This window comes from Tenrec ecaudatus, chromosome 4, assembly GCF_050624435.1.
Source record: "Tenrec ecaudatus isolate mTenEca1 chromosome 4, mTenEca1.hap1, whole genome shotgun sequence".
Taxonomy (NCBI): Eukaryota; Metazoa; Chordata; class Mammalia; order Afrosoricida; family Tenrecidae; genus Tenrec; species Tenrec ecaudatus.
Window position 1 is genome coordinate 90,972,407 of NC_134533.1, and position 27,828 is coordinate 91,000,234.

At 42.1% G+C, this 27,828-nt stretch overlaps 2 protein-coding genes, 6 non-coding genes and 1 pseudogene across 28 annotated transcripts; 2 read left to right on the forward strand and 7 right to left on the reverse strand.

Annotated features, from left to right (window-relative positions):
* Window positions 1-241: 241 nt before the first annotated feature.
* Window positions 242-9,746, reverse strand: TAF1D (TATA-box binding protein associated factor, RNA polymerase I subunit D). Of its 20 annotated transcripts, XR_012783965.1 has the most exons (10): window positions 9,663-9,746; window positions 8,248-8,357; window positions 6,442-6,823; window positions 5,693-5,868; window positions 4,920-4,977; window positions 3,201-4,709; window positions 3,006-3,040; window positions 2,174-2,201; window positions 1,943-1,973; window positions 242-983 (listed from the first exon to the last, which is right to left on the reverse strand). XR_012783965.1 is itself a non-coding variant. In XM_075546460.1 (7 exons), the coding sequence occupies exons 2-6, from the start codon at window positions 8,289-8,291 to the stop codon at window positions 4,572-4,574; spliced, it is 798 nt and encodes a 265-aa protein (XP_075402575.1). In that variant the 5' UTR covers window positions 8,292-8,357; window positions 9,663-9,746; the 3' UTR covers window positions 242-3,040; window positions 4,536-4,571. The 20 variants fall into 20 exon arrangements, 3 of the variants coding, with proteins under 3 accessions (XP_075402575.1, XP_075402573.1, XP_075402574.1); XR_012783964.1 differs by lacking the exon at window positions 2,174-2,201 and having other exon boundaries at window positions 4,536-4,709; XR_012783959.1 differs by having other exon boundaries at window positions 242-1,973; window positions 4,536-4,709.
* On the reverse strand, window positions 311-383 carry LOC142447626 (small nucleolar RNA Z40). Its single transcript, XR_012784295.1, has one exon. It is a non-coding gene; the product is annotated as a small nucleolar RNA Z40 (small nucleolar RNA).
* LOC142447676 (small nucleolar RNA SNORA1) lies at window positions 715-845 on the reverse strand. Its single transcript, XR_012784339.1, has one exon. It is a non-coding gene; the product is annotated as a small nucleolar RNA SNORA1 (small nucleolar RNA).
* Window positions 1,053-1,191, reverse strand: LOC142447631 (small nucleolar RNA SNORA8). Its single transcript, XR_012784300.1, has one exon. It is a non-coding gene; the product is annotated as a small nucleolar RNA SNORA8 (small nucleolar RNA).
* Window positions 2,051-2,122, reverse strand: LOC142447773 (small nucleolar RNA SNORD5). The gene has a single exon (XR_012784425.1). It is a non-coding gene; the product is annotated as a small nucleolar RNA SNORD5 (small nucleolar RNA).
* On the reverse strand, window positions 2,250-2,383 carry LOC142447724 (small nucleolar RNA SNORA18). The gene has a single exon (XR_012784382.1). It is a non-coding gene; the product is annotated as a small nucleolar RNA SNORA18 (small nucleolar RNA).
* Window positions 3,269-3,395, reverse strand: LOC142447750 (small nucleolar RNA SNORA40). The gene has a single exon (XR_012784406.1). It is a non-coding gene; the product is annotated as a small nucleolar RNA SNORA40 (small nucleolar RNA).
* On the forward strand, window positions 9,747-27,828 carry C4H11orf54 (chromosome 4 C11orf54 homolog). 2 transcript variants are annotated; one of them, XM_075546456.1, is made up of 9 exons: window positions 9,747-9,900; window positions 14,082-14,229; window positions 16,747-16,845; window positions 19,131-19,204; window positions 19,424-19,525; window positions 20,988-21,164; window positions 22,829-22,978; window positions 24,532-24,648; window positions 26,870-27,827. In XM_075546456.1, the coding sequence occupies exons 2-9, from the start codon at window positions 14,175-14,177 to the stop codon at window positions 27,041-27,043; spliced, it is 948 nt and encodes a 315-aa protein (XP_075402571.1). In that variant the 5' UTR covers window positions 9,747-9,900; window positions 14,082-14,174; the 3' UTR covers window positions 27,044-27,827. The 2 variants fall into 2 exon arrangements, with proteins under 2 accessions (XP_075402571.1, XP_075402572.1); XM_075546457.1 differs by lacking the exon at window positions 9,747-9,900 and adding an exon at window positions 9,931-10,146 and having other exon boundaries at window positions 26,870-27,828.
* On the forward strand, window positions 10,615-10,841 carry LOC142447411 (U2 spliceosomal RNA; annotated as a pseudogene).

Consider the following 27,828-nt stretch of genomic DNA (forward strand, 5'->3'; position numbering starts at 1 on the left):
GGGGAAATCGATCTCAATGATTGACATAACTCCCTCAGGGGAACGCTCAACAGAAAAGTGGGTGAAGACAATGGTTGTGGTGTAAGGCATGAAAAAAAATAATGGATAAATTATCAAGGGTTCACGAGGATGGGGGAGGGGAGAAAATTAGCTGATACCAAGGCTTCGAGCAGAAAATGTTTTGTAAATGATGGCAACCAAAGTAACAAAGGTGCTTGACATGATGGATGGATGGTGAGAAGAGCTGTAAGCCCCCCCCCCAAAAGCTGTTTTTTTAACATATTACTTTAGACCGATCTTTAATGTACATGGATGTTCAGAAAGGCCATTTTCACTCAGCCTCTTCAGAGCAGTTGAACAATTTGCCTGTCATCATAACATCCTGCCACAGAATGTATACATTTTGAGTAATTAGAAATTAACATGTTTCTAAATCATTTAATAAAGTAGTGATGATAAAACACTATGCTACCAAGACTTTGAAATAAATCCAAGAACCATGATGCTGAAATAAAATTTGAGTTTTTTGTTTGTTTTGCAGAAATCCTAACAAGATTTTGTAACCAACCGTTTGCCTTGATGAAACAGTATCATACCTGAAACTTGTTATTCTCTTCAGGGCCCTAGAAGTAGAAAGTACATTTATGTTTGGAGGGGAAATAACTATTAGTGCTAAATAGTTCTACATTGTTAACTTTTAATACTGCTTGAGCAAAGTGTTACAGGTCTCATTGTCACCACTGCAATTAATCCACAGTGATGGAAGCAAAACCTGTCATCCTTTCAGCCCCAACTGTCCGTCTGGACACCATGATCAGCTGTGCCCACTTTCTCAGACTGAGGCTGCATGAAAGCAGCTTCTCCACGCTACACTTCATGAGTATGCAGGCGTTTTGTTGCTAAGGAACAGCCAACTGCTTAGAAAGCCTTACTTACATCTTTGGATCCGATTCATTCTGCCCTTCCTCTCGATTTCAGTTATCCTACAAAAGAAAGTAATCAGCTCCTAACATTTTATCAACCAGCAGGTTATCATTCAAAGGAATTATGTGAATTGTATCAATAGAAATACCAGGTTTAACATGCACAAAGCCACGAAAACCAACGATGCCAGATACTGACTTTCTATCGCACTGTCCTTTGAACACCCCAGCAGGAAAAGGCTGCTGGATGCAGATACCATGCAGTGCTGAACAGGACCACGTTCTTCCTACAGTTTACCGTCATGCTGTGCCTACCTGGCCAGTGAGAACTAAAAACGTCGCAGTTTGAGAAATGGTCCAGTGAGAACCCCTCCCCTCCTCCCTCTGGTAATGAGCAGTGTGCATTGCCTTAGCTAAATTCTCTGCCTCAACTTTTGAGGTATACTACCTGTGGGACATCCAATCCGTGGACCCTGTCACTAGAGCTTCAGGTTCTTTGAGCTGGGGACTGTCATTTCCTGTCATCTGGCTGACTGCTGATGACCCACCCTGCTGTTTGCTGGCTGGCTGGTCTGCCTGCATTGCTCTTTGACCTTGAACCAAGCAGCCCTAGTGAGTTGAGCTGAGCCCTCTGTACTGCTGTGTGGACTAATTAGCTATTATATTCCTTTGTGCTATATAGATCTATAAAACCATTGTCCTAAAAAAGAAAAAAACATTGTCCTGGTTTTCTCTAGAGAACCTTGTTTAACATACATACTAACTCAAAAATAAGCTTACTTCCAAAATGTCTTAAAAATACAGCATTCCTATAATAGGCACCTAGTCTTTACCCCTCATTATTCCAAAAGGAACCATGAAGTTCATTTTAATCAGCCAACCTATTATATCTTGTCTCCCTACATGTAAAATTGAGGCTTCTAAAAAATTATTGGGAAAATGCAAAGAATGGAATTAACAAGATCATCATACTATAGTTTATTGCTAAACTATGGAGTCAATCAGCATATTGGACTTACCTGAACATTGAGTTGAAATCCCTTGCAGTCCCTATGGTGACAATATTAAAAAAAATTTTAATTACTTAATTGTTAACTTTAATAAGCATATTCTTGGGTTCTATCCAGCTCAATCAGAATGAAGATTTAGTTCATGTCTGAATCATTCAGCAGTTGAACAGTTAAATTCATCACATGAACTATATGTACCAGTATGCTGAAAGATGACACTTGAAGCCAGTTTAAACTTACCTAGGAAATGTGCAGATTACACCAATACCTAGAATCAAAACCAAGTATTAGACTAGACTGTTCCTACTATCTACACATTTGTCTTGCGGTTCTTCCTCACAGATCCAACCAATAGCAGTTCTGCGAGTAAAGCAAACCACACAGTTACTCTGTGAGGCGTTTCCAACGATCTGGGTCTACAGACGAGGCCCCATCGGGATAGACCTCAACCATCAAGAAAACATTCCAGTGAATGTTAATGATTTGTAATCTGCCCTGCCCTTTCACATGAACACAAATTGCAAGAAAACCAATATCCTTATACATCTCAGTCACTCAAGTAAGAATAAATCAATCATTTTGTGCCAGAGTCAGTGAACCTCAGGCAAAGTATAAGCTGAATTGTAGAACGTCACTAAGGTTAGAGAAAATCCTTAACTGACCTAGCCCAGGGTGGCTGGGGATGAATACCACTTGGGGCTGATTGTGAGAAAGGGTAATTTTCTAAGGTAAGGTCTAGAATCAATTTCCAGATGGGATTACGATGCACAATCAGTAATGACAATGAAAAAGGGACTAACACAGGGAAACGTACATCTAATCAATTATATTTCATTAATACTGAATATACTCTAGAATATCTATTGCAAGAATATGCAATATAACTTAAATCCCTATGACCCCTTTCTGTAGTTTTCTAGCTCTCCTACAGATATACATGGTACCACTTTTATGATGAAATGTTATGACCATTAAGACTCCTCCACACAAAGGTCTAGTGAAATGTCAACATAGTTTACAATGTACTGACAACTGATTTTTAAAAAGTCATGCTTAAAAGCATCAGACATACCTCAAAGTCCAGCCATCAGGTTCAAGATAAAATGTCTAAAAAAAATGGAGACAATCTTAAAATGTTTCACGGTAAGAAAATTAGAATGTTAAAATGAAGATGGCCTCTATGACCTACTCTGCTGCTGGGGTTAAAATGCATGTTTCCAATACACACAGCTTTAAATGCCTATGGTAATATCTGCATATTCCTTACCTGGGAACACTGTCCACAACTGTCATAACCTGACAAGTCTTATTGTGCTCTAGTGACTGGTTTAATGACATGTCCCTTCTTATCTGTATCAAAACTCATACTGCACAATGAGTTTTGGGTTGCAAAAGAGGATTTATTCTTGCACCTGTCTTTGAGTGTTTGTCCACTAATTAAACAAACACAAACACCAGTGCAGTTACAGAACTGTAGGCTGTGACCCTATCTAAGAGCAGACTATTGACATATATGCCCTAAGAGGACACAGTAGGTGGATCACCCACAGGGGATTTATGATTACAAATCTCTCCCCCTCAGCAGCCACAGGTAGTTTACTGGGCACACAGCCAGTGTTCCCCTGAGGTAAGATAATAATAGGTTGCTGACAAGTTGAGTTTATTGTGCCTGCCTGGCCGATAAACACATGTAGGATTGAAGGGTGGCGAGATAAATGGCTCAGTGAGCCTCACCTTTCTTGTCTCTTGCTCTTTGATCATCGGACCAGTGTGCAGCTGTCTTGCTTGTTCTGTGCCTCAATTTGCAAGCTTCACTACCTGTGGGACACCTAACCCGTGGACTGTGTCGCTGTAATTTGAGGTTCCTTCAAGACCTGCTTCAGCACACCATTGGAATTGACATCTCTTCAGCTGGGGACTGTAGGACCGTCATCTGGCTGACTGTTGGTGACCTGCCTTGCCGTTTGCTGCCTGTGCTGGGATAGCCTAGCTCTCTTACTGAGGACTACTTGGTGGCCCTCAAGACTTGAATGACTGTCAGTGTCTCAACTCTCGGGAGTGAGGTGGACTGAGCCATTTGTACTGCTTTATTATTTAACTGTTCATTTACTATATTATATATGTGTACATAATTTAACAGTTCATTTCTTGTTATATGTCTTTACACATATATATATATATATATATATATATATAAATTAGTAGTAGTCTGGTTGTCTCTCTAGAGAACCCTAACACATAGTATAAATATGAACATCAGCACTTGGGAGTTTAAGTGGTTGGCATTTGTATGGGAAGCCATTTGCAAAATGAGAAATGCAAATAAAATAGGTACCACACAATTTGTGCCAAGCTGTCGATCAATCATTTGACTTTTTTCTCCAGGACGGTTTCAAAATCTCAGCTAAATTGGTGCAGCAGCAAGCACAGTCAGAGTATTTCTAGCAAGTAATTTCTGATATCCCAACTTTCCTACACAGAGCAGCTCCTGGTATAAAACACAGTATCCGTTCTACTAATCTCTTCCATGAATCTCTCCGTTAATGTGGGCGTACACGCCCACCATATCAGCGCCTTCCTGGGAACAAGGGCATTTTATTACCTCACTTGACATTTTTATTCTTGACTCCATATCAAGTCATTTGTCTTCCTGGTCCAGTATCTTTGTTTTAGAAACTTCCTTCGGAAACATTGTAACATCTTCAATATTGTCTTCATCTAAATTTGCCTTCCTCTTCTTTGGGAATTCACAGCTTATTATAAAGCAATTATCTTCCTGTATCAAGTAGAAAACAACAGTAATTGGTTACTTCAATAACTTGGGCCTTCATCTAGAGTTAAGACTCACATTAACTCATGCAAAGCCTGGCTTTTTTGTGGAAAACTTCACCTTCCAAAATAAAATCCAAGCATTTTGAAAGTTACTCAGCATTTTGAAAATGCAAGCTTCCTACTGAAATACAAGATAAAAATAGAAATCACCTACCACTAATTTGATATCACAGTCATCACTTCGTTCCAGAGGTGGATCCTCATCCTCAACCCTGCAGTGTTTAAACACATCAGGTCATGAATGACTAATTCATGACTTCCTTGTTAAGGACACGACCAAAGTGAAGTGCGACATGTATGCATGCTATAGCCCCCTCACTTTCTTTGGTTCTCGGCTATCTAATAGCTACTGATGGCATAAACCACGAGTGCTGCAGGCACGTTGGGCTGCTAGCTGTGAGGTTCTAGGCTCCAAGCCCATCAGCCACTGCAGGAGAAAGATGAGGCTTGCTGTTCAAACCCACAGGGTCACTTAGAGTCAGAATCCCACTCGGTTTTGTCGTTTGGATGGCACAAAAGCACGATTTTTAAGGGAAGGATGATGGGCCTCACAAGGAACAATTATCAGGAAGAGTGCTGAGATTCAGGTGCCAGTAAGTCAATTACCAAAACAGCCTGAGCAGGGGAATAAATGATGCCCTGCCCCTACAGATGGCATTTCATTCCCATTATCCCCTTTTAACTCTTCTCAGTTTGGAATGACCATCCAACTGATATTTTAAAAGAATGTTGGCGTTCTCCCCAACATGAATTGGGCTGTTCATAGATGTGAACAAGAAACTTGGGGGGAACCTAGGCTCATGGGCTACCAAATCTGATTTCCTTTCAGTCTACTGACAAATTAATGGAAAAACTAAGAATTACTATTACAATGGGAAATAATTTGGTCATTCCAATTGCCAAATGATTTCACATGCTTCAACTTACAACGGCTCTTCAATAGGAGATATGGATCCATCATCATCTAAGTATTTATATCTGCGACTATCAAGATCTTCTTTTTCTAAATCTTCTCCAACATTCATTTGTTTCAAAGATTCCTTAAGGTGATATTCATACTTCAGATTTTCAACGTATTTGAAAAATCCTCTTGCAACAGCTTGCTATAAACCAAAATAACATTATTAAGGCACCCTATTCTGATCTTTCACATTTTCCTTCCTGCCTCTGAAGATGACTACATAAGCTGGGGAGGGGGAAGAGATGACGCTTTGCAAATGTATATGTAACAAGAACGGATTATTGAATTACCATTACTACTTCCCAGCAATTACCAGGCAACTATGAAAGTTAGCTTTGTGGGGTGACTGCTACAAAACTAATTACTACAGGTTCTAGATCAGTGGTTCTCAATCTTCTGGATGTCACAATCCTTTAATACAGTTCAAGTTGTACTGACCCCCCAGACATAAAGATCTCACTTTCATGGCCACTTCCTAATTATAACTTTGCTACTGTTATAAATTGGGCAAGCCCTATGAAAGGGTCGTTCCACCCCCAAAGGGGTCGCGACCCACAGGTTAAGAACCATTGTCTAGTGTTATTTTCAAAGCTACAGGTTAGATGTATACATAAAACTTACAGGGTAAAATAATTTCTTGGTATGCTGAGGATTTTAAAAGTAGCCCAGCAAATTTCCAACTCAAATTTTAGCTGTGCAGATAAGACCAACTCACTTCAAATGTTAAAATTTTTTTCCACGGAAGAGAGTTTCTTCCATTTTCTGATTCTAAAAATGAGAAGCCAGTGCCTCGATCTTTAAGTTGCTTTTGATCTATTTGTGAGGTTTTCCTGCTTCTGCTTCCTTGTGGTCTTCCCCTGGGTCTTCCTGTCGCCTTGTATTTCTTCTTTCTTTTACGTTTCTTTGCTTTAAATCTCTCAAACACAGCTTTCAAGGTTAGTGGTCTGGGTTCCCAAGAGGAATCGCTCGAGGAATCTGTTGCCCGAGCAAAGTCAGCAAGCTCGGATCTTCCTCGAGGGCTTTGTCTCCGCCGCGTGGGTGAAGGGAGCGCACGCTGAGTTTTAAATAAGCTGCTACCAGAAGATTCAGAGTCATCACTGGAAAAAGAAAACATTGAATGCACGCTACACTACTAATACTGTATTCTCATGATATTCCTCAAGCAAGGACACATAGTCAGCACTAGTTATATTAAAGGGGTAATGGTAGGTGTCCTCCGGGCCCTGGTCCCGTAGTGCTTCCATGTTGGCCTGTGATCTTCAAGAGTTTAAACACATGCAATGATGCCAAATGTAGAAGATCACAGGCCAGTGGGTAGAAAAGTCCTTGGATCCAGTGGCCTTGGAGACATCACAGCACTGGCAGGAGCCTCTGCATCAGGGTGGGTCCATGTGTCTTGTTAGCTGCTAAGTATCCCAGGGTGTGTGCGGTCTCACACCTCCAGGGAGGGAATACTAGATTTCCCAGAATTCCCAGGCGGCCGTGACCAGAGGCCTCATTGGCTATGAGCTAGCTGACTGACCAACTAGATTCCATCCCTATACTCTTAATCCTCACTGACAAATGATTATATACCACAAGGGGTCATGAGTCAGCGGACTTGTAGGCAATGGTTTCTGAAGACCAGATATCTTCAAAACAACTGATACAACTCCATATTCACAGCACATAGGTAAATATAAATTTCTGTCTCACTTCACTGCCATAACCCCTTTGAAACAAACCTGTATAACACTAAAACTGCTGTGGATATAATTCTGATTCAACAACCCCACGTGCCCCAACGTGAACAGACCTCCTCAGGGCCCCAGGGAATGGCAGGTGCGAACCTTGAACTCAGCAGCCCAAGGCATAACCTTGTACAGAACACCCAAAAGATATGGTTTCAATTACAAACCCCTACCCCCAATGTATAAGATACTAAATACCTACATTCCATTTTATTTATGCCAGCATCCTTTATTATGTGATATTGAGGTTACTTGTAAGGTTGATGTTTGCTTTGATAATAAAAACCAACCAATTTAATCAGGATTTCAGATATCAAGAAACCATGTCCCACAGGGCTGAGGATGCATCACATTCTTGAATACAAACAATCTCATCAATCACACTGAAATAGCTTTGAAGGTCAATGTAAACCAAACTTTTCAAAATCTTTCCTAATTAACTCATAGGATGCCCTGATGTCATAGTGGGCGTACAAGGTGGCCTACTAATTGCAGGTCAGCAGTGAGAAGGCACTGAAGCAACTCTGGGAAAAATGGTGCCATCTTCTGCTCCAGTAAAGGCGTACAAACACAAGAAACCCAAAGAGAGCAGAGTCTAGCCTGTCCTATAGGTTCACTGTGAGTCAAATAGACTCAACAGTACCTTGTAATGAAATATGCTTTTCCAATTACTGAACCTACAGGGGATTTAACAAGCAACTAAATTTCAGTTTTTCAGTATTTTCAGTTAATAAAGTGGCCAGTTTGCCCCCAGTAAAACAGCTTTTATTGTTGATCTGAAGAACACTTACCTTTGATTTTCAAATTCCTCAGGAGCTGTTAAATCTGAGGTCATTGTGTACTGGGGAGAATCAAATCCCGTAATAAATTCTCCCAGGCCCTCAGCGAAAAGTATGAAATCCTGAAAATACAAAATTCCAAGTATGATGTAGATTCCCAGTGTTTCAGAGGATAGACACTAAGCATGTTTATAGAAAAGTTTAAAAGTTGCAACGTGTACAATTGGCACTGAATTTAAGTACATTTGATATCAGTCTTAAGGTTTCTATTCATTTTCAATCAATCCCTAACCAACAGGCTGGTTTCATTCTGCCTCTTATTGCACTCAATGGAAGAATCCATCAAAAGCACCCATTATCCCAGTAATGCCAGCCACCACTTACTAGCCAGAACTGCCTAGACAGCGTGAACTGTACGCTGACCATAGATCAAGATTCTTAATAGGAACCCATGAAACTTAACATCGGTATTCAAATAGTTTTAAACAGATTTCCATTTCCACCACATTCTGAATCCACATTGGCAGGAAATTCACTTGTGATTCTCAAACAGTAGCATTTAGCAATTCTACTCTACACCAGGCTTGTAGAAAGTCCCCAAAGAGCACGTCTTTAATACAACTGCAAAAGAACGAAAACGGTGAAAGTGCTCGGACCTGTTTGATAACGCAAGACATTTGAGATACACATTTTTAAACCCAAAATCCTAAATTCGGTAGAGAAACCTGCTCAAGCCAAAACTCGACATCAAGTCCAATCGACTTAGTCGCATGTGATTAAATGTTTATAAAAAGATAAATAGAACGTTTAAAACAGCCATATTATCAAAATAAAGCCAACCACCTCCAAAGTCACTTTCTCGGGCTCTGGGGCTTCCTATTGTCTTCCCATTCAAGGATTCAGCCATTTTGGACGCCACGTGGCCGACAGCATCCGCGACCAGGATTCTCACTTAAAATATCAAAGCACTTTCATTTGTGGAAGGCTGCAGCGTACAGTGGAGCCTTGACTCCACTTAGACCCTACTTGGGTTCTCCCTGCCCATCAGCCAGAGAAACACTAGTCTTGCTACAAGCCACGTGCAACGGGGGGGGGGGTATGGCGTCAGTAACAAGTCAGATGGGGAAACGCTAACCTCTCCCTCCTCCCAGACGCACCGAGACAGGCCCGTAAGAGAATAACCTGTGCTTGGGCCGCTGCCTCGTCGCTAGGCCCGAAGCACCCCGGGGTCCGATTCCCAAGCCCCGAAAGTGCCTGGTCTTCAGGAAAACCACACAAGCGGCCCGACGCGTCTCCGGAGAAGGCCGCTCGGTGAGCGCCAGCTCGGCCCGTCTCCGGCCAGTGCCCTCCGCGCCCTCGGCGCGGGCTCCATGGGCGGCTCCAAGCGCATTCCCGCGCAGCCACTCGGCGGACGCAGGGCCACCTACCTCTCCTCAGCCGCCCGCGAGAAACGGCCGAGAAGTCCGCAGCACCCACCTAAGAAAGGAAGCGAAATCTCGCGATACCGAGGGACGCCGGGACCAACGCGAGGAGGGCGGAGACGAGACGCCACGCCGGCCCCTCCTGGGGGTGTGGCTACCGTGGGCGGGGCGGGGCCGCTTCCCGAAGGAGGCGGGGTCGACTGCGGAACTGCCAAGAAGGGGAAGGCTTCCGCGGCCCCGTTGGGTAAGTGCTGCCGCCAAGAGCTTTCTGACAAATGACGGAAACCGGGCGACAAGCGAGCAGAAGTGACGCAGACTACGAAGAAGGGCTGGTTTGGTTCCCGTAATGTCGCCGTCGCTCCGCTGCTTTCTGACTTTCTTGCGTCTTTCTCGGTTACAAGACTGTGAAATTCTAGGTTGGCAAAGGAGTTGTGGAGGTTTCTGACCTATACTTTTGCCTTCAACTATCCGTTTTGTGTTGAAATACTAGGTAAAGATCGTGCTTGGCCCAGGCTCGACTGTGTCACCTTTGAACGGGAGCTCAGTCTTACTCCACCGGTTCCCTTCCAGAAACCTTCGGACTTGTGGAGATAGCGCCACCTTTCACTCTTAAAGGGTCAGCTTCCCTGGAGTTGGTTAATGTATCACGAGGAATGTTTACTGCTGCGCTCTCTCCACCCCCTCAAGTCCATTTGGACTCCTAGCGACCCCAGAGGACAGGGTCGAGCTAGCCTTGGGGTTCCGGGCTGCCTTTACAGGAATGGAAAGCCTCGCCTGGCTCCCTCGGAGGGGCAGGTGGTTTCAAACCGCTGACCTCGCCGTTACCAGCCAACATGTCATTGCCTAAGCCACAAGGGCTCCCTCCACCCCACAAATGAATTTTCCTAACGGGTGCTTAAGCTAGTTATTTTTGGTAATCCTCTCTCCCCAAGAGTACTTTTTAAAAGAGGGAGTCGGGATCGCTTCTCGGCCTTTTGGCTAAGATCAAGTGTAGGGAGTCGGTGATCCCCACCCCCCAACTGCTTTCTGAGTTCTTGTATCAAAGGATACAAGAAGTGAAGTTGTCTTCCTTTGAGTTTATACAGTCAGTGTCCCCTCAGGATTAGGAAGGGCGTCAGGGTAGCCTGGTCACTTTATCCCACTTGGCTCCCGATGTGCAACAACTCGAGGGCTCAAGTCCCATCTGAGGAGAGCCCCCTGCAGCTGATGCACATGTCCCTTTAAGGACAACGGTCCTGTGCCATCCTCACTATTGTTATGTTTGAGCTCCAGCTGCAGCCCCGGGGTCCTTCCACCTCATGGAGGGCCTTCTTCGTTTTTTTTTGAGTCCCTCTACTTTACCAAGCACAACGACCTCTTTCAGGGACTGGTATCTCCTAATGACTTGTCCACATTCTGTAAGAATCACGCTGCCATCTTCCCTTCCAAGGAGTACCCTGGTTGTACTTCCTTCAGGACAAATTTGTTCTGCTGGCAGTTCACAGTATTTTCAATATTCTTCGCCAATGACAATTCAAACACATAGATGAAGGTTCCATGTACGGTGATGACAAAATATCATGGCTTGAGTCAGGCACCAGGGAACCCTGGTGGAACCTCAAAGTCAGCAGTTCGAACCCACCAGCCGTTCTGAAGGAGAAAGATGAGACATTCCATTCCTGTAATGATTTATAGGTATGAGAAACCGCGGGCGTTCTACCTGCCCTACAGGCAGGCAGCAGCCCAACAAGGAAGCACCGCACCAGGGCTGCACACTTAGTCCAGCATGAAAATGCAACGTTCCTTGTTCAAAAGCAGAAGAAACGTTTTTATTTCTATGGTCCCTCAATTTGTTTTTGTATTTGCTATTTAAAGTAATTCCAAGTAAAGAACAATAAGTTAGTTGACATGAATTTTATCATTGACCATTAGATTGTGCAATTCTAGTTTTAAATGCAAATAAACGAATATTTATCGCGTATGCAAAATCACTGAAGTTTCAAAAAGTTCTTATTTCATAGCTCATACAGAAATGTATAAGGGGCTTCAAAAAGGTCATGGAAAATGGAATTAAAAGAAAATGGAAGTTTCCCACAAAATTTGTGACGCCCCTTCATACATATTCTAGTAAGAAATACATTAGAACAGTAGAAACACACTGCATCAAAGCGACTCACTGTTTTTATTTCACTCCGTAATACATGCATATTCTGCCAGCACCCTATGGAAGCCAGCTACTCTGAGGCTACTTGAACTCCTGTGTGTTATGATTCCGACGCCTAGTGACCCTATAGGACAGGGTAGAATTCCTCCTAAGGGTTTCTAAGGTCATATATGCTAGGGAAAATGACCACCACACCTTTCTCCCGCCAAGCAGCCCGTGGGTTCGAACCACTGACCAGCCAGTTAGCAGCCAAGCCCTTTAAACACCGGGCTACCAGGGCTTCTTTCTGTGCCCAGAGGATTCACAAATGCTGAGTGCAAAGGGGGTGGTGGCAAGGAAAGGTGGTGGACACGCACATCTCACCCCTCTCCTCTGCTCCTTGACATGCTCCACTGTCCCCTGGAACTTCACTTGCAAAACGTAAGTTCAAAGATGAAATTATTTTTCAAAACTTCTAAGATAATAACAGGACATTTTACCAAGCCCCATCAGGAAGGCATGGCCCCAAGTGGCTTGCACAAGCTGCAGGCCAATGAAGCTGGCCCTCCCACACCCTGATTATTCTAAGTCTGCTCTATGGTTTGTTTGTAAGTGATTGAGACTGAACTGGCGCCCACTGTGTTTTGCTCACTGCCATTGAGTCCGTTCTAACTCATTATTCTCTCTATAAGGTTTCCGGGACGATTGGTCTTAATGGGAGCAGACGACTTCATCTTTTTTCCATGGAGTGGTCGGAATCACCCGTCCAATGTCTGTCCCACAGCACCACCAGGACCCCTTTCTGGGCCACCCAACCCCTGAGCCCTTCGAAGTTTGTATTAGAACCTCTCTCTTAACATCCTCTCCCTTCCCACTCCAATCCTACCCCCCACCCTAACACACGTACAGACACCAGTCCAAACTCACTACCCTCACAGGGCTTCCAAACGTCCCTGGGAAAAATCTATTCTCCTTTAATTCCACTTTTCCACAGACTTTTTGATAGCCCCTCCTGTGTACACAAGCACACACACACAAATGCACTTCCTTCTGTGTTCACTGTTTGCCTGTCAAAGAGTTGAGCTTTATAAACCAGTCATTCAGACCATACACTCTTGCTGAGTTGGAGGGGAAATACAATTTAAAACAGACCTTTTAGTGTTAAAAGGATATAAAGTTAGGATTTATAAATTGGATTTTCATTTGAGTCTTTCTACTGGAAACAAATATATTTGTATTAAGTACTTTACTATCCTTATTAGAAATGAATGTGCAATTATGTAAGATTTTCATTGAGCCTTAATCATTATGTAGATTGATATGTTCATAACAAAACTAATACATAGCTGGTTGCTCAATTTTAAAAATGTGACAAAACATTATTTGGAGAATCCAGGTGAAAAGAATATAGATATTCTTTATAATACACGAATTATTTATATGTATTTTCTGTTCATCACTTGAAAATAAATAGTTAAACTATCCCATTCCTGGATAATTACATACCAATTTATTCAAGAATTTGCATAAGAAAAAAAGAATTTGCATAAGATGATAAGGTATGATCCTATAGCAATGTGGGCCTATCACCGAGAGTTTTTATTCTTTTTATTTTTATTTTTTAGAGTTTTTATTCTTTTTAGGCCATATTGTACATAATAAGAAATTTTTTTGTGTGTGTGTGAGTGGGAGTGAGAGGGAGTTAGTGAGTGAGTGAGTGAGTGAGTGAGTGAGTGAGTGAGAGTGCATATTAAGAAATTAAAGAGCAATAAGTTCTGGTATTTGATAGAATACTAAGGTGAATGCCAAGTCCCAAATATGCAATAATGTATTTGTAGAAAATATGGTGTCAAAAACAAAAAAATAAAACAAAAAAATTTTTTTAATAAAAAAACAACAACAAAAAAAGAAAATTTGTTGTCAAGAATGATGTTAAAAACATAAACCCAGTTTCTTCTTTGTCTTCAGGGGTGTGGCTCACGTATTTTTCCACAAAGCACGCTGTTGGGGCCGACCCAGTCTCTAGAAGGCCTGGCGGTTTGGGGAATGGGGGGCTTTGTTTAGAGGGGTCTCTCCAATTGCACGGAGGATGTCTCTCCATTTACCTCCTGATGGCCATTTGTTTTCGTTTGAGAAAAATATTTCAAAGTTAAGAACATTTGTGTACAAAAATTTATTTTTTTAATCTCAAAACTGAAAGAGGATTTTTTGTGTGTTTTTAATTAAGTGTTAAAAGATCCCAACAGAAGCCTAAACGCCCTTTGGTCCTCTATTAATAACTAACCTGCCTTGTCCATTTCTAGATCCGCGGTTATTCATGCCTGGTGCAAGGTGAAGTCTTATGATAATTCACCACAGACGTGTTATTGGTAGCCCTGAATTAAAGCAGAAGGGAAATGGCGTGCGCTGAGTTTTCTTTTCACGTGCCAAGTCTAGAGGAACTAGCCGGAGGTGAGTGCAATGGTAGCTTTGCGTCTTTCACGGTATCTATTCTTTACTAGTATGTTTGAAAAGTCTCAGTGCACCCTCTCACCTACCCGCTTCCCCCCCAAAAAAGGCTGATAGCAAAAAATAACCATTTGAAAATTCTTGGTATGACATGCTTTACAAATGGAAATTAACTATAGTAATCTGTTTTAAATGTGTGTGATGCCCAGAATTGCACAATTTTGTGCTATATTATTTTTCTACCAATGACAGTCCTTAAATATGTCATATACAACTGTGTATATAACTATGTTTCCAATATACTATTTTTTCCCTCTTTTAATGTATCACACTGCCAATGAACTTGCTTTGGGGGGTATATTTTTATATATTTCACCTAGTTCGAACAAAAATTTAAGGAAACTTCTCAAAATAACAATTAGAAGAGGAAAGATGAGACAAGGAAAACCTGAATAGGGAGGGAGAGAGAGAGAGAGAGAGAGAGAGAGAGAGTGTGTGTGTCAGAGAGACAGCCTTTAAGTTCTTGTATTTTCATAAATTTACTGCCAGGTAGTAGATGATCTGGATCATTCGTAGTTTTGGCCTGTATGTATTCATGTTTCTCTCTGTCAGTCTCTTCTGTCTTCCCAATGAGAAAGGACATCGGATTCGACATGACTCCTCTGATGCTCTCCTGCCACCCGTTTCTCTGAGTTTCTGTTTTCCTTGTATATGTACAAAACATATTCAGTACAAAATAAAAATGTAATTCCAAATTTTTAGCTCAAAATCCATGTTTCACTTTTCCTTTTTTATTTCAATCATTTTATTGGGGACTCTAACAGATATTGTAACAATCCATAAATCAATTATATCAAGTAAATGTGTACATATGTTGCCATGGTCATGTTCAAAACATTATCTTTCTACTTGAGCCCTTATTATTAGCTCTTCTTTTTTCCCTCCCTCCCCCACCCTCCCACCCTCATGAACCCTTGATAATTTTTTTTTCTATATGTTACACCATCTGCTGTATCCCTTCACTCACGTTTCCATTGTTCCTCCCCCTTGGGGTGGGGTGGGGGAATTATACATCCATCATGACTATCGGTTCCCCCTTCCTCCTCCTTCCCCCTCTCCCTTTCTATTTTTTACAGGAAAATTTTATTTTGTAGCAAGAACTTGAAACCTTTGTAGTGGGTAAAAATTAGATTTTGTTCTTCATCTACATCCTAAGTCTTAATCTAAGTGTTCATAAATTAGTCATCATTGGTGTTGACAGGAAACTCTTGAGTGGATTTGCTGTCTATGCTCATAGATAAAAGATCTAGTAGGTAATGCTTATATGGCTTGCTCCAGGATGACCTTTTATTTTTAGAGAGAGTGATTCTAGGAGTAAACCATGCAGGCTGATGTGACTGTCAGCTGCTCCTTCAACTACATTGTTCTGAGATTTATAACCTCAAGACACCAGTGCTGTTTCTTTGTTGTGGTTTTACATGTCTATGGACATATCATATGTCTATCCTATCTACGAAGAGCATGAATGTGAAGTGCAGGCTACACGAATGTTAACCATATCTGTATCCGTATAACCACTACCCAGAAGAAGATACAGAATATTTCCTGCATCCTAGGAGCCTCCTTTTCCCAATTAATCATCTTACCTCCAGACATAACCAACCACTATTCTGAATTCATAAGTGTGGGTTTTTTTTAAATAATCCTCTCCTTATCAATTTATCTTAATCTGACATCTCGAATTGATGACAGTAGTAAAATAGCTACTGCCTATTTATTTTCCACATGAACAATGTAACAAACATCAATGTTTGAGGCAAGATAGATGTTGCTTTTGATGGTTACAGTTATGTCTGAACTTGACCATGAACATCGCAGGCATCAGGAGCGTGAATCCAAGGTCTGAAGGTCTGGTGATGGGTCAGATGGCAGGTTGCTAACAGCTCCGAGGCAATGTAGCAGGAAGAACTGGAGGGCGGTGTGCTAGATGCAGGACCCAGACCCAGCAGAAAACAAACAAGCTTCCTGACAGCGCCCCTCCGCTTCTGTAGGAATAAGGCCACATTCCTTCCGGAGAAAATGTTTCAATTGCATCGGGGCTGTGACTTGAGTAACACACTCCACCCCTCACCTCCACCCCTGGTCCTCCCCCATAGCTTGTTTGCTCACAGCAGAGCCTGCACTGTTAGGTCATGTCCTGGGACTGACACAAAACCTTATCACACGGTATACATATAAATGGAATCAGACATTTTAAAGCAGTTTGAATATTGACATTTCAATGAGTCTTTAGAATCCTCTTCCCAAATGGAATGAAGGCTCTGGCCCTGAGTGCATTCTGTCTATTTCCAGCGCTTTGTAATTGCTGTAAGAAAGATATTTTTGTGTCTTAATTTTAATGCTTTTAATATTTTTAAGCTTAGGTTGGGAGTGTGACGCCCAAAAATGTTAGAGGAGATTTGCTATTTAGTGGCCTAGTTTCGACCTAATGTAAGTGATCATTTTCTGTGTCCTTGTTAGTTCTGCAGAAGGGGTTAAGAGGTAACTTTGCCGATGCACAGGTCTCTGTAGTTGACTGTCCTGACTTGACTCAGGAACCATTTACATTTCCTGCCAAAGGTAAGCGATTTTCATAATTAGTGCCTACTTTTAAGTCTGAGTCTTTGTAGAAACCGGAATTACTTTTTAAGGTTTATTTAAAATTGGACTTAATTTTGCTCATTGTTTTCTCATCGGTCAAGTTTAACTGTATGTCCTGTGGAAAGAGATTGTATTTTGTGGTTTTTAATAATATTCTTAGGTTATATAAGTAGTTATTTAATAGACTAGAACCTGATACTATATGAGGGGGTTTGATTTTATTTGTTCAAGTGACGGTTATGGCAATTTAACTTTTATGTTTTTGTTTTTTTTGGAAGATCAGAAGAGGTCTTTTTTTTCTTCTGAGAATCAGCTTTTGTTTATTGATAGATCTTCAGTGAGATCTCTCTCAAACACTGCCTTGCTTTCCTCCACAGAAGGGGTCTCAAAAGCCTTATATTCAAGTCCTCCACGTACTACTTGCATCCCTCTTTGGAATTTGTCAGGTGGTCTTCTGTCCAGTCTTCTAAGGGGGAAGGAAAGGAAACTAACAGCGGTTGAATCAATACATTTTGCCAGACAGTGTGGAAACACTATATTTGATCTGTTCACCAGTTTTACAACAACACTACCAGTTGATAAATGAGAAACCTAGGGCTCAGAGGCTAAATGAGCCCATCCTGACCTCATCTGTAATTTAAAATTCAGTATCTATGTCTGTCTGCTTCTAATGTCCAAGCTTCTCCCATTATGTCCATTCAAATGAGGAAACTCACAGTGTTCTTTTATTGTATAATTGACATCTATGTTAAGAACCGGTTTGCCATACTGACGTCTAATTAGTGCTTCTACCACCCAGTTCATTGCATAGTGCTGGGGACATAAAAGCTCGCAAGCAGCCATCCAAAGTACAACTAGAGATGGGCTGTGTGCCTAATTACCTCCACGAACGACTACTTTCTTTGCATGAGACCAGTAGAACTAGATGGTTCCTGACTGCCATTACTGAAGATTTTGATAAAAGATCCCTAAAAAGAATCCTGATGAAAAGGGGGAAATATAGAACAAGATTTCAAATTCTCAGAGAATTCAGATTTCCTGGAGCCTTAGAAACGGAATGAACCTCAGATAATCTTTAAAACTTCAACCAAAAATATCCCTTGAAGTCTTCTTAAAGCCAAATATTAGTTGAGCTTACCTAGTAAGGTCGGAAGAGCCCCTGGTGGTGTAGTGGTTATGCATTGGCCTGCGACCCACATGATTGTCAGTTCAAAACCACCAGCAGCTCCGTGGGAGAAAGACGGGGCTTTCTAGTCCCATAAACAGGTCCAGTCTTAGAAACCCACAAGGGATCACTATGTGTCAGCATCGACTAGATGGCAGTGAGTATGGTTTTTGGACAGGTTGTCTCCACCTTCAAGTCACCTAATAATGACTTGAACTCAATAGGGCTAAAACTTAACTTACTGCTTCACCATCATTTCCTGTGCTCCTGTGTTTCTCTGCTTCTCCGTCTCCACAGTCCACATGTGTTTTGCCTGGACCCAGGATGGCTTCTCTGCATTTCTGTTCCATGGTGCTACCGTTTAGTCGCGTCTGCTCCATGAGTAACTTCTGCTAATTGTATGGAAAACATTTTTGAAATCCCTAATTACAAATGAGGCCTCTAAGAACTTTGTACATCCTCTCGGCTAAAGAGATAGAGCAACTGTAATTACTAGGTAATGTGTTAGTATGAAACTAACAGGACTGTTTCCCAAACAAAGGCAATGTATTCTTTCCCCCTTTTAATTTTAAATAAAAGGTACCTTTTCTGGTTTGCAAATAAAATGTTAAGAAACTTTCTCTCACCAGACGTTCTCTCATTAATAGTTCCATAGCAGCCTACAGAATAGCAGCTGTGACAAGAAGGTTTTCCAAAATGGATTTTCTAAAAAGGCTGATATTCTACCAGAGGAAAATATTCCATATTTAAGAGCAATTTTAGCAAAAAAAGAAAAAACCAAAAACCCAAACCAGGAAACCCTAGATTTTAAAGGTCATTATAAATTATTTCTAAAAATCTAAAAATCAAACCTGAACATTTCCTCAAGTCTAAACATTACCCTATCATCAACTTTTTGTTGGCTCCGTGTCACCAACCACATCAAGCCATCTTTGCTTATCAAGTTATTGGAGACACGTGGTTATAATAGGGATCATCTTTCAGCCTCTGCTATGTGTAAAACTCCTTTAGAATAGAGACGTATACTCTAAAAACTTGAGTCTTCTGTCATTTATATTTCAATGTCCTGCCTCTGTTGAAGATGGCTTATGTTTTTTAGGCATCTGTGGAAAAACTAGGATTGCAGAAATAGGAGGTGTGCCTTACTTAATGCCTCTGGTAAACCTCAAAAAAGTAAGTGTTGACCTTTCACTCTTCATATTCAAATGAAGGTTGTAGAAGTTGGGTGGATTCTTCGTTTTCACTAGTAAAAGATCCATTGGTCAATGTGGAAAGGAAGTGTTATGGACTCAGGAATGTGAAGAAAACCGGAGAACTACTGTAAGTTATGAATTATGAGTCTGAGGCCCCAATGTGGCCTGATTAAAGTCATTTTTTTGTCCTCCTCTATAGGTGTATGACCTGAATAAGATTGCGAAAGACATCAAGCTGCCCGGAGCTTTCATTCTGGGAGCAGGAGCCGGCCCATTTCAGACACTCGGATTCAATTCTGAGGTCAGTGTATATATTCTGCAATTATTTTATTGATCTGACATTTTTTACCCTACCAGAAAACAGAGCCTTCTTGAACTGTGAGTCGCTGATGTCATATTATCATCATTTTATACTGTTTTTCTAAGATATACTCTGGGGGGAAAGCAGCATGAGACAAGTCTAGCTTCCCATCACGGTCTGCTCAGGACCCTGGATTGTAAAACACTGTATCCTTAGACATCATAGAATTCCTAGCTCCTCCATGATACTTCGCTTTTGGTGGAGGGCAGCTTTGGGTAAGAAAATGGGTTTTTAATGTGTTGATTATTTGCCACAGGTAATATCTACTACGTACATCCGTCCATTTTCCAAGTAAAAACATCACACCAGTGTTTCTTGACATTTAATGAGCCATTCACATACAGCTCCTCAGGTGTGACCAATCGTCAGTGATCACACAACTGCTGCAGAAGCAACATTGTTTGCCTTTTGCTCACGGAAAAAGCTTAAAAGTTAAAGACAAACATTTTGAAGGAAATGCTACAAATGTTAGAGAACACTAAGGATTACTGCAAACACTTTAGAATATTTCCTATTTTCATTGGGTCTGGAAGTAAAATTCTTTAAATTCTGGGATGAAATACTTTGTCACGTTTTAACCTAGTAGATATTCTAAAGAGAATATCTTAATAGAGTAAGTGCATCAGTAACTTGCTGAAAATAAGGAGGACTTGAAGCACTTGCTGAAGAAGGTCAAAGAATTTAGCCAATGGGATGGTTTATAACTCACTGCAAAGAAAACTAAAATCCTCACAAGTGGACCAATAGGCACCATCTTGATAAGCAGAGAAGAGACTGATGTAGTCACGGGTTTCATCTTGCTTGGCGGCGTAATCAGTGCTCCTGTAGCAGTGGTTGAGATATGAAAGGACACCTTGCACTGAGTACATGTGCTGAACCAAGACCTCTGTAAAGCGTTCAAGAGCAAGGATCTTACTTGGAGAGTGCGGTGCACCTGACTCAAGCCACGGTGTTTTCAGTGCCTCAAATGCGTGTGAAGGTTGGTCAGCGATAAGGAAGACTGAAGGAGAGCGGGTGCATTTGGAGACTCTTGAAGGGACCATGCGCAAAGAACAAACACGTCTGTCTTGGAAGTAGCCCAGCCAGAAACAAGCATGGCAAGAGTTTGTCGCACCGACTTTGGACATGTTATCAGGAGGGACGAGTCCCTGAGGAAGGACACAATGCTTGGGAAAGTAAACCCGGGAAGCGCAAAAGAGGACCCTGGACAAGCGGGCTTGGCTTGGTGGCGGCAGTGGGGGTCTCACACCTAGAAACCATGGTGAGGGGCCCTGGGTCTGGGCAGTATTTCATTCTGCTGTGCACAGGGTCACTGGGAGTCAGGACTTGACAGTATCTAGCAGCACGGTTGACTAATTCATTTATTTACCTTTCTTTTTGATTTATGCACCTTTCTTTTCAGTTTATGCCGGTGATTCAAACAGAAAGTGAACACCGGGCTCCTGTGAATGGAAGCTACTTTGCCCGTGTTAACCCTGCGGATGGAGGCTGCATGCTACAGAAGTACAGTGAGAAACACCATGATTTTGGGTGTGCTTTACTGGCTAATCTTTTTGCCAGTGAGGGACAACCTGGCAAGGTGATTGCCATAACAATGCAGTATTCACTAACTGCTCACAAATAGCTGACATTTTAAATGTTTTATTGCCTCAAACATGGCTTTTGTAAACAAACAAAGCATCGTTACTTATGATAAAACTCCCTAAATAACCCAGTAGTGATAGATCCCAAGTTCTGCAGTAAGTCTAATTTATAACTAAGGTTAAGAGTAATGCTCAGAAGAAGAAAAAAGAATACTACTCAGAGAGCAATTTGGTTTTTTTCTGAGTAACTAGAAAGATAATTAATGGGATACTAATTTGCAGGATGAGTTAGTTCCTTCAACTAACCATGCAGCTAAAAGAACAGCTGCTGCCTACCTGTAGGTGGAAAAACTAGTGGTTGCTCGTTCCAAGAAGACCTCGTGGCCCAGCGGGTTAAACACTGGACTGCTGACCAACAGGCCACACACCACCAGCTGCTCTGTGGGAGACATGATGCACCTGCTTCCCTCAGACACCCGTGCGGGCAACCGTGCGGAGCAGGTCTAGTCTGTCTGACAGGGTCTCTGTGAGTGGAATCACCTCCCCAGCAGGGAGGACGGGCAATAACTGTTGACACATCTATTGAACTAGACAGGGTAGTGGGAAAGTTTTCCCAAGAAGAAGGTAAGATGAATTCATGCTTTTATATTTACTTCCTGTTACTGTGTAAAAAGATGTCTGTAAGTGTGAGCAGTGAAGACATTTAGATGTCTTAAAAGAGAGAATCACTTCAGCTCTTTGAGGATGAAGTACCTAACGTAACACATTGCCATCAAATAATGTCTGACTCACTGCCACCCTCTGCAGCGATACAGTTCTGAAACCTAGAGCAGATGTCCCCTCCATCTCTCGTCACGGATTGGCTGGTGGGTTTGAGCTGCCATCAGCACGGTGCCCACCCAGCACCTCCAGGGCACATCTCCGTGCCCTGCATCCACTGGGACTCATAGTGATTACAGGACAGGGAAGGACTGCCCTTTTGTGTTTCCAAAACTGTAATGTTTTTTCCTTTTTATTGGGGGCTCTTACAGATCTTATAACAATCCTTAAATCCATTGGATCAAGTACATATGTTGCCATCCTTCTTTTCAGAACATTTGCTTTCTACTTGAGCCCTTGGTACCAGTTCCTCCAACACAGACTCTTTTGATGGCAGTACAAAGTCTGATCTCTCTCCCACAGAGGCTGGTGATTTCCAACCGCTGATCTTACAGTGAGCAGCCAACAGATTGCTGCCAGACTGGGCCCCCAGGAGCCCCCCCCGGGGAGTTCATAGTCAAGGCTAAATAACCTAAGAGGAATAACATAGGCTCAGTCAGAATAGTGAAGGAAGGTAGAAAATGTAAGCACTGCAGTAATTCCCATTACCGACAGTTCACGCCTGCAGCCAGGGGGCGCTGAACTTCTTTTCACCCTGACACATCTGATGTGTCTCCAAAGTTAAATGCAGGCTTTAGCCAGAACTCCCCAGGAAAGCATGAGTGAGACTTGAAGTGCTACACATGACTGACATATATCTGACGGATCAGTTCTCACAGAGGACTGGAGGCGCATCAACTCTGTTGAGGGTGCTCTGAACAGACAAGCAGTGACTATTTGCATGACAGCATTAAGCCATCGCCGTTTCCACGGTGGTAATGGATATTGTTGTTCTCTGCAGGTCCTTGAGGTGAAGGCCAAACGAAGAACTGGCAACCTTAACTTTGTGACTTGTATGAGGCAGACTCTGGGAAATCACTATGGAGAAAAGCCTGTCGGGATGGGAGGCACTTTCCTGGTTGAGAAGGGTCAAGTGAAGGCTCACATTATGGTAAGGGTAGGCATCGGTCGGGAGATGTGTGGGGTTTTGTTTTCAGTATGGATTGAGAAGTCTATCTTTAAAGATACCCTGAGGAAAATCCTTTTTCTGTATGCAGATTAAATGCGGTAGGTACATCACATAGTGAGATAATGTCTGACTAGAACTCTGTTTTCACGTTACTCAATTCGAACTTTCATTGCCCGAATCCCAAACTCAGCACGCACTGCTGTCGTTAGGTGCCATGGAGTGGGTTCTGAAAGCAGTGCCAAGCCCTGCAGCATGCTCACAAAAGCTGTGATGCTGGAGCCTGTTGCTGCAGCCACGAGGCTGCTGCTCCTCTCCCTCGCCACAGGTGCGGTTCTCCCGTGGCGCATCAATGCCTGGATTCTTTCCTTCACATTCTGCCAGCAGGCATGATGCTACTTATTGGGATGGCAACACACTCACAAGAGAATGGATCAACACTCACTGTGGTCGAGCTCTTTTAGTGACCTATACGCCCGAGTAGAACTGCCCCTGTGTGTTTCCAAAAGCCTCGGCTTTCTCCCTAAGAGTGACCTGCCGGAAGCAGCCCAACTGGACATTCACTGTGCCCCTGGGGCTCCTAGAAAACGAGTTTAAGAAAAAGCAAACTAACTCGCCGCCATCGAGTTGACGCTGACCAACAGCAACCCATTAGGACAGAGCAGAACTGTCCGGGGTTCTGAGGCCGTCGGTGTTTATGCGAATAGAAAGCCTCATTTTCCTTCCATGAGAAAACCATTAAGGAATGAAAAATAGGACGATAGAGGGGAGTTCCAAAAACTTAATGGAAAAATAGAGTTAAAAGGTAATGGAATTTTCCCATGAACTGTAGAAGCCTGTTCACATATGAAATGGCCTCATTCCTTCATCAGTTTTCATTTACACACATGGAGTATGCTTTTGAAATGAAAGTATATAACTTGATACCAAAAATGGGTCCTAGAATATATGAGGCTTACTTTTTTTTAACTTAATGAAACAGCATATGTATTTTAAGTTTTAACACTCAGTTACACATAACTGGTCTGCACAGTGGGCACTCTATGCGGAACTGAGAAGTCCAAGGCCTAAACCTACCAGCTGCCCCACAGGCGAAAGACGTGACGATCTGCTTCCGTACACACTGCTGCTACGGTGGTTGTTGGGTGCTGTCCAGTCAGTTCCGACGCACGGCAAGCATGTACCACAGAATGAAACACTGCCCCCTGCTGTGCCGGCCTCACAATTGTTCTTATGTCTGAGCCCATTGTTGCTGCCGCTGTGTCAGCCACCAGGTCAAGGACCTTCCTGCTTTTCACTGCCTTCTACTTGACCAAGCCTGAAGTCCTCCTTCAGGGATCGGTCTCTCCTGACAACATGCCCAAAGAACACGAGACGAACCTGATCTTTGCCTCTGAGGCGCATTCGGCCGTGAAGATGATAGCTTTGGAAACCCCGTGGGCGCAGTTCTGCTGGTGCATTGGGGCTGTGCATTAATTAGAATTGACTTAATGGCAACAGGTCAGTAGTCACTATGTCGATTTGTGTTTTTATGATAGCCTGCAGAATTTTCGTCCTGCCCATTGAACTCTGATGAAGAGGTGGCGGAATGGTTGCGTTTCTATGAGATGCAGGCTCCTTTGGTTTGTCTGCCAGTTTTTGTCTCCAAAGACCCAGTAAGTCCGTATCTATCTTTCATATTACAGAATACTACAATGATAAGGCTTGATTTTAAAAATGTATTGGCTAGTTACTTCTTGTGTTGCCGATGAGAACTAGAATATATCTAGAATTCTCTTGAAAGATGGAGGAGCAAGTGACCAATTACCTTGTAAGTTAGGTAGAACAGATTCTATCTTTGAGAAAATGAAGGCGCTCATTTTAAATGACAACCAAAGTCCTGGTAAGCTGCAGGACTGGGACTCAGCTATCCGATTATCTTATTTGGTGTTTCGTATACTTGTATACTATCGCAAGCTCATTTTAGAGAACATTAGTGAAATACAGACCAACTGAAATAAAATACTTAGCAAAATAATGATTGGTCTTATCTTTTGACCCAACAATTACATTCTAAAAGTTTTTCCTTAAGTATTTTCATGGATTTCTAAATGAACTGGTTACATGATTATTTATGAACATCATTGTTATATTGAGAAGAACTAGAAACAATCTAATGTTCAACTGGGAAACGGTGTGTACCATAGAATACCATGTAGATGTCAAACACTAGGAGAGCTTTTTATGCCCTGATACACCAAGAAGAGAAAGCTATATTGTTAAAGGAAAAAAGCAACTGGCAGAACACATGTTCTGCCTATTTTATTTATTCATTATGTTGGGGAGTACCAGCCCCCACAATGGAATGGGTCCAAAGGGGGGTTGTGTAATTGAGGGGTAAAATTAAAGAGACATCAGACAAGACAAAGCCTGCAAGCGCTCACCTCTGGGACAGCCATGATCTCAGCAGCCAGGTCTGCAGAGAGCAAGAACATATTTCCAATCACTGCTATATCCAAGTGCAAGCCCCCCTAATTAGATTATAACAGGAAGGGATTGTACCATAGGCATACATGCAATAGGGGGGGACAAGCTAGGCGTGTACACATAGTAGGAAGGGGAGGCACTGGGAGCATATATGTGGCAAGATGGACGGATCCAAGATTCAAGATGGCAGCCTAATCTTGGTCCTCTTGGAGTTGGCTTGACCTTGTCTTTGAGCTCTCTTTCCAGGGAGCAATCCACTCTCCTTATCAGCAGGAAGTGGGTCCCACCTAGGCTGGGAGAGACAATAGGGTCTGGCTGCTCTAGATGGCGGATAACCAACAGGGAGATAACCCTCTAAGCAGTTGACCTCCAAGTGTGTAGGCAATGACCATGTGTTCTTTGGTTTGGCATAGATTATGGGGGACTACCTGGGGAAAAACCTTCCTGTATCCCACATTATGTTTTAGAAATATTTTTATTGACATATAATTCACATGTCACATACTTCAAGAGTTTGGTCATATTAAAGAGTTGTACATCATTACTACAGTCCATTCCAGAACATTTTCTTCTGTCGTGTTCTAATTGCTACTACCTCCCCATTTCCCTCCAACCTCTCCTCCCACACTCCCAATAAGCCATTCATCTAGTTACTGTCTCTATAGATTACCTATCCTAGATTTCATATACTGGAAAAAAATAACAACAGAATAAACCAGAGAAAAGCCTCAATTGAAAAGAAATTTTAAAATAATAAAAATCAGAACAAATTTTAAGTGGGTCAAAGGGGAGATCAAATGATCAAGTGTTACATTTCACCCTCACTGGTTCTGCAACAATCCACTTTCCATTGTTGTTTCTGCTAGGTCCTGGGTTCTCTGTGCATAGTGACCCCTTGGGGGGAGTCGAATGACCCTTTCACAGGTGTTGCCCAACTCCTAACAGTAGCAAAATTAAAGTTACGAAGTAGCAACAAAAATAATTTTATGGTTGGGGCCTCACCACACATGAGGCACTGTATTAAAGGGGCGCGGCATGAGGAAGGTTGAGAAGCACTGTGCAAGGTGGTAGCAAGGTAAATCACATCCCTGCTCCATGGCCAGAGGGGATTCAGCAGAGGCAGGATCCACCTGCATTTCCCATTTACTTTTTTGTTTTTATATGAAACAACTTTTTTTTTTAGAGTTTGAGGATAAGTATATGAAACAACTTTAAGATAGGTCAAAAGGCAGATCAAATGATAAGGTATTAATGTAGCATAACTACATCTGCTCTTTTCCTGTAGTGCTTGTTTGAAAAACTCCAATTGCTATAACAAATAAAGAAAGGCTCTCCCCACCCCACCCCACCCCTGCTCCTTCAGAACACTTACACAAACTAATCTGAATACTAACCTCTTGTCTCTTCTAGGGGTTTGATTTGCGCCTGGAGCACACTCACTTTTTCAGTCACCATGGAGAAGGCGGGCATTACCATTGTGATACTACCCCGGATACCGTGGAGTATCTTGGCTACTTCTCACCTGCAGAGTTTCTCTTCCGGATTGATCAACCAAAGGAGAGCCATTCATTTGGGCGAGATTAAACAGCTGACACTCATTTATAGAAAGAAATAATTAAGGTGTTTTTTCTTAAAATTTAAATCAAGCTTACTAATTGATATGAACATCAAATGGACATGATTAAAACTTTGAGATTAAGGGATATTTTCAAACTGAATTCTGTTTTATAAATTTATCTTAGAGAAATGATTGTGCACAGAGATGCATAATTGAGATATTCATTTTTTTCTATAATGTCAATAAAATCAGAATCATGATTCATGGATGTAACACACTGAATTGAGTCCCCCAAAATCTATGTATTAAGTCCTAAACTCTTGACCTGTGGTTATAACCCTATTTGGAAATGGGTGGTCATTGTTACATTGTCCTGTGGGGTGTGTCTTGACTTGAGTCACTGGGATATAAAAGGGATGAAACAAACAAGTGAGCAAGCAGAGAGGCCCAGCCACGGGATGGGTCACTCACTAGGAGCACAAGCTCTAAGAAACGAAGACCTTTCTCCAAGGCCTCCAAGGCCTGGCGGAAAAGAAAGACTTCCCAGGAGCTGGGAAATGTGACCCCCCAAACGGTGAGAAAATGACATTGTATTGTTAAAAGACACCCATGTGTGGTATTATTGTTATATGGTACCACTAGCTAGATAAGACTATGCCTTAAATAGGAATTAAACCAGAAGTCATGTGATTATTATCTCATGTTAAACTTTCCAAATGAGCATCACATCCTTTGTTTAGATTGACAATTAGAAACAAAGAAACAGCATGAAAATACAACATTGAGGAGCGGACGCCAGGGGCTCACGTAG

Excerpts from the sequence above, each read along its gene's own strand:
- TAF1D (XM_075546460.1), bottom strand. The coding sequence starts at position 8,291 with ATGACCTCAGATTTAACAGCTCCTGAGGAATTTGAAAATCAAAG. Across the intron at positions 6,824-8,247 it reads GAGGAATTTGAAAATCAAAG|TGATGACTCTGAATCTTCTG; the intron begins GTAAGTGTTCTT and ends TTCTTTTTCCAG. Across the intron at positions 5,869-6,441 it reads AAAAAATTTTAACATTTGAA|CAAGCTGTTGCAAGAGGATT; the intron begins GTGAGTTGGTCT and ends TTTGGTTTATAG.
- C4H11orf54 (XM_075546456.1), top strand. The coding sequence starts at position 14,175 with ATGGCGTGCGCTGAGTTTTCTTTTCACGTGCCAAGTCTAGAGGAACTA. Across the intron at positions 22,979-24,531 it reads AAGTGAAGGCTCACATTATG|CCTGCAGAATTTTCGTCCTG; the intron begins GTAAGGGTAGGC and ends TTTTTATGATAG. Across the intron at positions 24,649-26,869 it reads TTTTTGTCTCCAAAGACCCA|GGGTTTGATTTGCGCCTGGA; the intron begins GTAAGTCCGTAT and ends TGTCTCTTCTAG.